The 12,470-nt window shown below is 38.0% G+C and overlaps 1 protein-coding gene across 2 annotated transcripts in view; it reads left to right on the plus strand.

Annotated features, from left to right (window-relative positions):
* CNIH3 (cornichon family AMPA receptor auxiliary protein 3) overlaps positions 1 to 12,470 on the plus strand; it is a 199,241-nt gene that overhangs the window by 19,240 nt on the left and 167,531 nt on the right. For both annotated transcript variants that reach the window (XR_011337055.1, XM_069852757.1), the window contains exons 2-3: positions 5,210 to 5,278; positions 7,384 to 7,431. Coding sequence is in view for 1 of the 2 variants with exons in the window: in XM_069852757.1 (XP_069708858.1) it covers positions 5,210 to 5,278; positions 7,384 to 7,431 (117 nt within the window). In the remaining variant the exon portion in view is untranslated. The remainder of the gene's footprint in view (positions 1 to 5,209; positions 5,279 to 7,383; positions 7,432 to 12,470) is intronic.

Consider the following 12,470-nt stretch of genomic DNA (forward strand, 5'->3'; position numbering starts at 1 on the left):
TTGCAGACTGTGAGCTATGAACTGCTGGTATGGGTGCTGTAAAAGCTGTATACATGGAGGTGGAGGAGTAGAGATATTGTTTCAGTGAACCATTAAAGACAGTTTATTCAAGATGGGATTGTGGTGTATTGACAGGATGGTGGCAAGGAAGCTTTTTAAGTGTTACATTTCTGTTCTGTGGTTAGCGTTGTTGCCATCAAGTTCTGTTTTATCTGGACTTTTCTAAGATGTCAGTAAGCAATATTATACAACCTCTTTGCTGTCACTGAAGTCACACCCACACCGACTCCACTGCCACCCTAAAACATCATGTTCGCAATTAAAATATATTTCTGTAAAAGCTGAATGATTAAAAACCAAAAAAAATCTTCCTTAAAAATGAGTGATCATATTTAATTCCTACCATTAATGGGCGAAATTGATGGGTGCATAAACATAGGAAAAAACCCCCTCAGGTTTAATCTTATGTGAATATTTCATTATTCAAAGTTATTTTCTGGTGAGATGTGCACAGAGAGTGTGGGTAATGAAAACAGATTTTATGAATATCATTGCCATTGTAGCTGTACTGAAACATACCTTGTCATCACAATCTCATCTGTTCAGTATGTGTTTAAACCAGGGTAAGCTCCTTACTGATTTATACTTTGAGTTATGAGATCATAGAATCGTTGAATAGTTTGGGTTGGAAGGGACCTTAAAGATTATCCAGTTCCAACCCCCCTGAGATGGGCAGGGACACCTCCCACCAGACCAGGCTGCCCAAGGCCCCATCCAACCTGGCCCTGAACACCTCCAGGGGTGGGGCAGCCACAACTTCCCTGGGCAACCTGTGCCAGTGTCTCACCACCCTCATAGTGAAGAAATTCTTCCTAATGTCTAGTCTAAATCTGCCCCAGTCCAGTTTATACCCAGTGCCCCTAGTCCTATCACCACAAGCCTTTGTGAACAGTCCCTCACAGCTTTCTTATAGGCCCCACTCAGGTACTGGAAGGTCACTGTAAGATCTGCTTGGAGCCTTCTCTTCTCCAGGCTGAACAACCCAAATTCTCTCAGCGTGTCCTTGTATGGGAGAATTGCAGATGGTGTGAATTACCAGAGAATGCAACCAGTGTTTTGATAAACCTTTAGTTATATTAGGTGGAGAACAGCCACAAGTATACTTGTATCAACAGAAAAAAAGCATGTCTAGGGCAGTGGCAGAAGAAACTTTCTGCAATGTTTTGCAATGTGGAATCACCCATAAAATTCCCCAAGTCCCTGGACCCTTTATGTAGTAGTGATACAAATTATTGCTAATGATGATGCTTTTATTTTTTCTGATACAGATTGCAAATAAACAGATAATTTGGATTTTGGTTTTTTTTTAACTTGGAGTTCCTAAATGCATATCAAATGGTCCTTATTCTCTTCCTATGAAGTTGTGCAAGACATTAATATTGACTAATAGAAATAAGTTTCTTCTCCGTGTAAGATCATTCCTTGTCACATGTTTCCAAAATACTGTCTGTTTAGCTTTGTGACTAGAAGTCATTTTTCTTAGAAACAATTTGTTTATTGTGTGACCTTTGAAGAGATGGGGTCACTAATGTCCATGCAAATGTATGTTTTATAGTCTTAATTGCCACCCTGGATCAAATTAGCTTGGATAACAAAGATATTGAAAGGTTTATAAAATATGTTCATTCACAAAGATGAAATAATGACAATTCATGTGGTGAAGTGCCCTGACTTCATTTTATTACATTGTTTGCCTCCAAATGAACTACTCTGTTAAGATGCTGATAAGCGTGACAATTTGTGAGGTGCAACAGACCTTGAGCATAGCCAGGTTATGTCACAGAACATTCAGCAACTCTGATCAGCTGCTGTGTGGGAAGCAGGTATCTATACTGCATCCAGCTGAAATGTAAGTGGGCAGAAGATTGTTTCTAGAGTACAGCCGGAACACTACACCTCCTGTGAAAACATTGTGAATTACTTGATGGAGACAAGTACTTAGTTATTGGGTTTTGTAGGGAAAAATGGCAACTCCAGCTGCACATGCTGTAGGGCATTAAGCTGCTACACAAAGCTAGTTATAATTGAAAGAGGAACATGTTTTTTATTTAATTATGCAAATCACACTGCGGCAGAAACTGGCCTTTTTTTCAGTAATACAAAATAATTTGTTGCACAGTTACGCATTGTGTTGTGAGGAACCACCAGTCTTGAAAAGCCAAAGCTTTGTTTCCATCATTTCTCATTTACGGTTTTAGAATTAGGCCTCACAGCATTGTGAGATTAAAAAAAGCAACACCAAAACCCGTGCCCTACCTCCCAACTTTGGGAGTTTCTGTGTATTCGTTTCAATCGTGAGCTTACCTAATGTTGTGCTTTCAAGCTTTTCACCATGAGTGAGAAATAGAAGTGTGCTTTTTCATAAATTAAAACAGATATCTTCATGTCATCATTGAATTTCTATTCCTGAGGATTAACAAAGTATAAACAATTATGAAACATTATTAAATAAACTATTAAGAATTGCAGAGGATTTATTTCTGTCATGTTCCTTCAGAGAGAGCTTGGAAGTTTAACTGAAGAAAATGTCCTCCAGTCCTGTGTGCTTGATACCAGACCTCAATCTGTTTCTTGCAGGTGTAGTGGGGATGTCTCATAGCATTGTCATAATTTGCAGGTGTCCCAAAAGGTTTGCCTGTGAGACTGTTATATTTACACTCACTGGTTCTGTGAAAACAATGTACTTAGTACTGTCTGACTTGTTTCAATGCACTTCAATATAATGCAAGCATAACATTAAATAAAATAAATTGCATGTCAGCAATTAAAGATTAAGTTTTGAAAACAGAATTGGGAATACTAGTTTAAAAAAAGAAAGAGAAAGCAAAAAAATGAGGAAATCTAAATGTGTAGTGTACGTGAGGCTAATCTATTTTCCAAACTGTCATTTAGAATTTCTTCAACACATAGCTACATCAGTTAAAGGTAGCTCAACAGAGTCCTGCCTTAATGGTTTTGTTTTTCAGAGCAACCTAGTTCTTCTATATTAAAACATGCTTCAGAGTTAGCATCTTATCTCTGTGTTCAGTGAATCTTTAGAAGCTTTCCTGGACTTCTTGAGGGGAGTCTACCTTATGATTCTGGTATTCGGGTTCCTTGTGTTGTTGTTTCAGACCAGTCTTTCCTCACGGCATAAACTGGGTCTTGTACTGACTGTCATTTTTGTGATTATTTCAAACTCCCGGTTGCTGTTACTGACTTCCAAAAGGAAGAACACAGCACATAAACTTTCTTCTTTTCCCAAGGAGATTTCAGCTCACCTCTACATTTATGGCAAGAAAAAAACCTGTTCCCAGTGTACTTTATTAAAAACATTTGTCATTTAAAACTCAAAACAATTTTCTATCTTACAGCTACATATGTAAGTGCCAGTGCAGTGAGGCAAGAAAATTTAAGGGAGATGCACAGGTTCCTGAAGCAAATCAGTGGCACAGCTATGAACAAAGGCAGGTCTCTTACCTGTTACAGGGCTGTCCTTCTCCCTTTCTGTCAATCCAGTCGGTGCTGAGTTGATACCCAATTTCAAACAGGAGTGTGTGCATCTGACTTGCATGGCTGTTACCCTCTTAATAGTTGTCTGAGCTAGAGAAAATGAAGACTTTCTTAAGTATTAAATATGGAGGTGTCTATTAAATATAGCGGTATTAAATATAGAGACTTATTCTTCACAATGGTACTCCACCCCCCTCAGTTGCTGTTATTTGCTCTTTAACATAGTCTAAACATCCATTGAAGATTTAATTCCTAATCTGCAGAGATACTGTATCCATGAGGAGAAATGCTTCACTTATAATCATGTTTTATAACTCACCTTGTGGTTTCTTCTGGCACTTTGTCTTGTCATAGTTAAATAAATTGTATTCTGTAAAATTCTGATTTTAAATGTGCCTCAGTGATGAATGCAGCACTGGAGTGGGACACAGAGTAGGGCATAGATTTGCAGATGGCAGCTCTAGGTTTTATTCTCAAGCCTTATTCTCAAGCTAGTACAGATTATTATATGAATCATGGATAGGCCATTTTTAGGATTTCTGCTCCTGCATTCTGTACCTAAAAAATGAATGTGCTTTACCCATACAGCAGGTCTGTGTTGACACCCAGCTGCTTATTTTTTTAACAGCTGGGGAACAGGCATGCTCTAACATGTCACAGCATGGTTGTTGCACTCGCACCTGACTGCTACCTTGTACTTCCATCATCTTTTTTATTGAGAATCAATACTTTCCTGGGCTGTAAATTGTCTGAAAAGGAATAACTGTTTTAACATCTGTTTATGTGATGCCTGACATAGTAAGCTTCCATTCCTTGGGTGAAGCAGGCAGAAAAAAAAGTATTACTAGAATATGAACATAAAATAAGCTTAAGAATTTACTTTGAGATCTCTGAATGAAATATGCTGAAGGGTATTACAACTGTTTTCTTTCCAAAAAACCATTACCAAACGTTAATATTTTTATGGATACTTTTATCTGCTGTACATTGAAAGCAGGCGGTGTATTTTAATCCATCAGTTAATGGAGCAAACTCTAGGACATGGAGAAAGACCTCTCTCCATTAATGAGGTTTGAAGTAAGGTCCTAAAACCCGATGGAATTTAAGAAGGATGTGTTTTACTCTAGAGTGGTATATCTTTTGAGGAATTTGCTTGATAATGAATAGCGGCTTAATAATAATTAAGCTGATACTAATTTGAAATTAATATCTGAAGTAGGTTTAACAACTAATAAAAAGGAGCTGTTGTGTATGTGTTAAATCTGGAATAGCATATCTGATGCACCACTGTGTTTTAGGCAGGTAATGGCTTTTTCCATCAAGTCTGGAGATATATTTGTTTGTGAAATAGTTTTATGACATTTGGAAGCGTGAGAAGAAAATTCTAGGTAATGTGAAGGAAGAAATCTGGAAAGTAATGGAGCTGGAAGGCTACAGATACAATTTTACAGAATTACAGATTAATAGATTCTAGGAGTCATACATAGGAGTATCCCATGTTTTGTTTCAACTAGTTAGTTCTGAAAGGAAGCATGTTGGGGAAACTGGTTTCCCATATTTTCTCTGGAAGGCAGATAATGCATCTAACCAGTCACAAAAGGAAAAATAAGTGCTTGAATGAGCATTCATTATGATATTTGAAAAAATTGTTTTTCAGATAATTGCCTTTGATGAACTTCGGACTGACTTCAAAAGCCCAATAGATCAGTGCAACCCAGTCCACGCAGTGAGTACAACCATTGGCTTGCTAAACAGCAGCTACCAAAGAAAAGGAGATGCACTGAGCTGTCAGTCTAAGTATGAGTGTGAAATTGAATGTAGAGTCTGTTGTAAAGTGTGCGGTAGCTTGGAAAATTGATTTATTGGGCCAGTCTTTGGAAGCCAGGTGGCTATTCTTTATGCTAATAGCTTTCCTTTTGCTGAAGGAGGCAGGAGGATATTTTGGAAAATCCAAAACTGAAGGAATGTAATGTGATGCTAATGTTTCTTTTTATTTTTTCATTCTGTGGCACAAGTTTTTGTTTTGAAAACAATTTGCTTTCTCAGTGTTCAAGCACGGGATGGCCACACTTTCCTATACTATAGGAAATGAGTAAAAAGCTTGAAGAGATTTGATGAAAGGTACATTTCTAGACCTCTCTGTCCCATGACAGGGCTCTAAATTCTTCTTTGCATTAAGACAGAATAACATATTCGGCTGCACCTGCTATAGAAAATGTTAAATATCACCCCAGGACTGTAAACTCAGTTTTACCTAATGAACTAAAATGCAACCCAGATTTAAGTGTATGAAAATTCCTCTGTTAATTAAGCTGTAACTGAGGGTGATTTAGCTGGCTACAGTTAAAAATTCATCAGATTTGTACCACTGAGAGCAGAGCTTGGCTCCCTGTCAGCTCACTGGGAGTTACAATGATTATGATAGGTGCTGAATTTGATCTCTACAAAGTATCAAGCTATTGACTTGCCTACAAATGATAACCAAATTCAGAAGCTAGTACATTGCCTTTTAATCATGTTTCACAACTCAGCAAAGGATTTGTAGATCACAGAATCACTAGGTTAAGAAGGACCCACTGGGTCATCGAGTACAACCGTTCCTATCAATCACTAAACCATGCCCCTCAGCACCTCGTCCACTCGTCTCTAAAACATCTCCAGGGAAGGTGACTCAACGAACTCCCTGGGCAGCCTCTGCCAGTGCCCAATGACCCTTTCCATGAAAAATGTTTTCCTGATGTCAAGCCTAAATCTCCCCTGGCAGAGCTTGAGGCCATTCCTTCTTGTCCTATTCCCTGTCCCTTGGGAGAAGAGCCTAGCACCCTCCTCCTCACAACCTCCTTTCAGGTAGTTGTAGAGAGCAATGAGGTCTCCCCTCAGCCTCCTCTTCTCCAGGCTAAACAACCCCAGCTCTCTCAGCCCGTTCTTATAAGGCTTGTTCTCTAGCCCCTTCACCAGCTTCATTGCTCTCCTCTGGACTCGCTCCAGAGACTCAACATCCTTCTTGTGGTTGGGGGCCCAGAACTGAACACAGTATTCAAGGTGCAGTCTCACCAGTGCCGAGTACAGAGGGAGAATAACCTCCCTGGACCTGCTGGTCACGCCATTTCTGATACAAGCCAAGCTTCCATTGGATTCTTGGCCACCTGGGCACACTGCTAGCTCATGTTCAGTTGCTGTCAGCCAACACCCCCAGGTCTTCTCCTCCTGGCAGCTTTCCAGCCAGACTTCTCCTAGTCTGTGAATTCAGCTTAGAGTGTCTTTTGAGTCACGGTCCTTAATTACAGTAACTTTCAGTTTATGAATGCATCTTGTTTTAAGTGGCATTTCTAGGACATTTCAGTTACTCTTTGCTAATGGGTTACTTTCTAATATCTCATGTTGCACAAGCATCCTCTTAATGATGGTGTCAGGACTGCCATACCAGCTTTGCAGTTGTTTCCCCCTTTCAGAATTCAGAGGCTGTGTACCTGAAAATGCAAGACCAATTCTCTCTGGCATAGATTGGCAGCATTGTATAGAGCCACATATGCTGCCGAAAAAAGAAGTTGCGGCCCCTGGATCAAGGTTAACATAGACTTGAATCCTCAGTTTACATTGTTACAGTAACAGATGAAAAAGTAACTTGTTGGCACTTTGAAATGGGTAAATAATTTGGCTTGCAAGCAGTAGGTAAGAAATTAATATTATAATTTTAGATCAATAATGTGTGTTGCTTCCCTACAGCCATTAATTATGATCTTCACCCATTATAATTGTAATGTATTGCTTTTAATTTATGACATCAGCTCATGTCCTATCTTCTCCCTTTTCCCCACCTTTTCTTGATAGAGAGAGCGGCTGAGAAATATCGAGCGTATTTGCTTCCTGCTGCGAAAGGTGAGTACAAACTAGCCTAGTATTTGTGAAGTTTATGAGAATTAAAGACATCCAGTGGCGGTGTGAATTCATCTTCTCTTTGAATGATCCTCACATTCCATTGATGAACAGGTGGATTCTACTTCAGAAGTAGAAGTCATGATGACCTTGTAAGAACAAAGTAAGACAAATTATAAACTGTTAATGTGATAGAGGATTTCTGGATAAGAACTGAAAATTCAGAACATCAGCCCATTCATTTTGGAACATGCTTTTTGAATCATTTTGATGTTGCAGCTTGAGGTGCTTTTATAGCTGTACCAACTGTTGATATTGTAGTACAGGCTTTAGAATTGACCTTTTTTTTTTTTTTTGAACAGCGGCTTGCTATTCGATGAACTAAACATTTTATTAACTACTTATAAAATGAAGTTGATGCTATAGTAAATACTATCAATACTATAGTATTTATTTTAATGTGACACAGAAAGATGTTGAGTGCCTTGGTTTCTGAGGGATATGAAGGAGGTGATAAATTGTAGGGTTGATACATTCATGGGTTACTCATCTGTAGCTTGAAAGAGGCTTTTCATAAACACTTACTGTTCTCCTTACTCTGTCCCCTTGAAGTCAAAATAATCATACATCCAAACTATTTTATTCTATATATTCAAGTTTATATAAATTGCCTTCGGCAGAGTAGTAATGGAGCCACCTAAATTGTTCTGCATTTTTTTTGCATAAGGTCGTCATTCAAGTGTGGACTGCTAACTGCATCCTAATCAAGCTAACGACTAAATTATGTGGTTTTAAGAAGCTATCGGCCTTATCCATAGAGTTTTGGAAAAGCCATTACTAGGGATTATTGGTTTGGGGTGATCCAAAGGCGTAACTGTGACTTGATGCAGAAACAATGAAGTGTCATTCCCTGGTCAGGCAGAACCTGAGTTGTATCTATTTGGCACCATTATGAGCATGTGGCTGTTAGGAGTTACATTTAAGTACTTACTTAGCCCAATTATGACACTAGCAATGTGAAAATAAGGGAAAATACATATCACCAATAGCTTTCCATTTTACCAAACAGGCAGCTGTGTCCCAGTTTCTTTGATGTAAAGCAACTGGTGAGTGGTAATATATTAATATAAGTGAGCCTCATGGGAATGCCTTGCCTGCGTCAGTGTTTAATTTTTATTGAGCCTCAGCCTCACTGTGAACAGCAAAATGGAGCATTTTGGCTAATTACAGGCTCTGTATTCGCAAGGGATTGGCTTGCTTCTGGTTTGCTTAAATTGTTTGCTAATTCAACCTCTTCTTCAAAGTTCTTTGGGGACTCATTTGTTTTAATTGAGAGATTATATGCAAGAAGAGAAAGGTGCAATAGGTACAAAGATTTGTATTCTTCAAATCTGACAGTCACTAAAAATAGTTTTAGTTTATGTAGCATAAAGGATTCACTGTTGGGAAAAATTCTGGAAAAACAGTAAAGAATTGAGTGCCAGGTATAAAGATACAGGAAAACAGCAGTTACGATGCTTTCAGCAAGCCCCAAATATATCCCTCATTGTAACGGTGTGTGGCTTTAGGTCTGTTTCTCTTTTTATGAAAAACCAACACATCTGTTTTCTTATGTCTTGAAGTTGGATAATTCTTTCAAAGGGCTTTGAAAACAGCGGTACCTTAAATTAGAACTTAATTCTTAAGATTTGCTGTAAATCTGTTTTTGAAGAGGTTATAGGGGGGCTATAAAAATGTGTTCACTTTCATTATATCGTGGCTTTGCAAGGGATTCTTGGGGATTATTTAAGTGGGCATACAGTATGTCATATAAATCGGATGCCAGTGGGTAGAGTTTTAAGGACAGATTGTTTGTTTTACCTCCAAAATGCTTGGAGAAGATTGTTAACACGCTGTGACCGGGTATGTGATATGTCATCAGATATTGTACCACTTATTTACCTTTTCCAAAATAGAACGGAGCATGTAATTGTTCTGAACCCAGGCATCTTCTGATATTTGGTTTGGGGAAAATGTTTCCATGCCATTAAAACAAGTAGAGATCATGTGAAGCAGATATACATGCTGCTGGCATGCATACCTGCATATACACAGAGGACCATGTTTTTATGGCACTGTAGAGTTAGACCAGCTTAAGTTTTATGATTACTGGAGAATGATAAATTATGAAATTTGTATGGTCATGGTCACAGCTCTTCGATTCTGAAGTAAATGAGAGGAAGAAGTTACTTTTTGCAGACAGCACAAAGTGAGGTTCACTCAGGATACAGGTATCTTGTTTCATTCAGTGGCACGTTTTGGGGGCTTTGTCGTATATATATCAGTTCATGTGTGTACTTGTTTCACTGTTGAATGTCCACCATTGTCCTTTGTGTGGACATCAATGTGCCATACAAATGTTACATGATTCACATAGGGGACACACTAGTTTTGGTGAATGCTGTGGAGTTCGTATCTGTACTGTCTTTTGGCTAAATTGCCTTTGTTTCTCCAAGAATATGATTACATGACACATACAATGTACAGAGAAACACAAACTAGTTGTGAATGAGCTGTCTTGAGCTAGTGGAAACAGTACAGTAGACAGCACTACAAGCTTCTGAGGCTCACTAGCCCTGCTTAGGAGTGGGATAGATGCGGTGTGCCATTTAGGTCTACTGTTATTTTTGTGATTAAATATTTTGGTGAGGTTATTAAAATTGATTCACTTTACCTTTAAGGGAATTTAGATTAAGTTGTAATTAGGTTATAAATCGTACTTTTAAAATTAATCTGAAACACCCTTACTAAGGAGGAGAGTTAATTGAACTTGCTTCCTGTTCAGCAAGTGCATTTCAGGCTTCAGTTTGCTCACACTAAACACTGCTGAACAATGTAACTAACCTTTCTCAAATTAGCAGAGAATACTTGGTTTTAAACACATTAAGCTAAAGTAACAGTGATTTATGAACACCAAAACTGGTACTGGAACTTACCTGGGAGAGACTTGAGGTAGATAAAAGACAGCCTTTTATTAATTTTCCTGCCCTAGTGGACCATTATAGTTAAATTAGGAATAAAATTCATAAAACTGCAAGTATAAGAAAATATTGTACTAGAGCTTAATCCTTTTTCTTGGTTTTATTTGGTCTGGGATTTCCTTGCAAGTCCTGAAGGAATGATTGGAAGAGAGCAAATTCAGCAAGAAATTTAACCACAGGCAAGGTGACATTAATCTCAAAGATATTCCAGATGAACTTGGACTGTCTTGAAAAATATGAACACATACACAGACAAAAAACCCTTCAGGGATAACTTTTGAATAACCAAACTTAGCCGGTTCAGCACTCTAGTACTAGCAGTAGCAACAGCAACTGTAGAGTGCAAATCAAGAGCAGGGATGATTAAATAAGTGCTAAAACCTCTTCACCTAATTTTTTTCTGAAGCGAATTTTGATGTTTTAGTTAGAATGTTGGGACCTGCCAATACTTGGTCTGTTCTAGTACTTCCATCACTGTGCTTTCCAGTGGAGTTGGATCTGTGGTAGTAGTGGTGGGTATTTATTCTGTACTCAGTAGTTCTGGTGTTTACCAGATTCAATTCTGGCTCTTACTATTCTGCAAAATTAAAATGAATCTATATTGAAAGTTTATATTTCATAGTACATACCCTAATGCACATCACAGTTATGTTTTGCTGTATTTGCAGGCTTTGGTAAGTAACCAAATCCAATGTTATCTGAAATAGCAATTATAGAAAGCATTCCATTCAGACCGAGATACTGTGAATAAAATGTAAAACCTTGTAAGCATAATATATAATTCCACACACCTGAGTGTCTACATATAGTTTAGTTTTGATATATTTCCATATTTAAATCTTCTGTAAGAAAAGTCAAAATTACTTAAATTTGTGAAAGTAACAGTAATTCAGAAGCATGAGTAACAAGAAGTTTGAAGGATTGTAGGTTAGCACCACAGTTTTGACTGTAAACAGAGCATTCCAAGGAAGACGGTAAGGCTTGGTCCTGTGTCTGTGCCATGCCTGTACATCAGTGTTGAATGCACGTACTCAAAACTTGAAAAACCCCATGATACGTTCCGTGAAACATTACTGAGCTCACTGGATTAACTAACAGAGAACAAGTTAGCTTTTTAACTTTTCCTTAATAGCAGGTGAAAACAGTATTTTCTGAGCGTGGAGGTTGTTCTACTTTACATATAATAAATATTATGGGAAGTCAGCATTTCTAAAAAGTAGCCTTGTCTTTCCTTGTTTATCCTTATTCAGCTGACTTTTTCTTTCCTACATATTTTGGATGAAGGAGACTGACCAGTGTGCACTGGAGTAGTTGCCATATGAAAATATTGTTGTACTCGGTCCTTGTTAGGTTCCAGACCTTCACCTGTCATTAGCTCCTACTGTTCTCTGCATGCAGCAGCTACAGTGCATGTATCCCTTTGGAGTGCGTCAGGTGTCACAGTAGCTGATTTCAATAGACTGATCATATTCTTTTCTTCTGGATAAATTTGCTGGTTATCATTATGATCACTCCTTCCGCTGTTCTGCTTCATAGTCACTTGGCAAGCTTGAGATAATGTGATGGGTTTTAAGTGTGTGTTTCTGGATATGTCAGTTGATTGCTGTATCATGGATTTAGGGATTTATAGATGTGTGACAACTTTTTAGCCAGTCTGTAGGCCATTAGCAGAGTAATTCTGTAAACTTATAGCATGGTTCATTCAAATTTTTAATGTGAGGTAATATAAGCAAATTTAGCTTATGTGATGTATGAAGGAACCTTTAATGTGGTGTGTATCCATTCATATCTAAGAAGTAATCATGCTTTCTTACTGGGGTTTAAAAATCTGATAGAAACTACAGCAATAAGACAATTAGTTTGTTGCAGAGCTGGGAATAGCACAATAGTTTTACCTTTTGTAGTGCTGTAATTCTTTTATAACCTCAGTAAAGATGTTTTAATTCCTCATTTAGTTACATTTGACAGAAAGAGAAAATGTTGCAGCAAATCCACACTAGAGGGATAAATCTGCAGGGTAAA

This window comes from Phaenicophaeus curvirostris, chromosome 2 (genome assembly GCF_032191515.1).
Source record: "Phaenicophaeus curvirostris isolate KB17595 chromosome 2, BPBGC_Pcur_1.0, whole genome shotgun sequence".
In the NCBI taxonomy this organism is placed as follows: domain Eukaryota; kingdom Metazoa; phylum Chordata; class Aves; order Cuculiformes; family Cuculidae; genus Phaenicophaeus; species Phaenicophaeus curvirostris.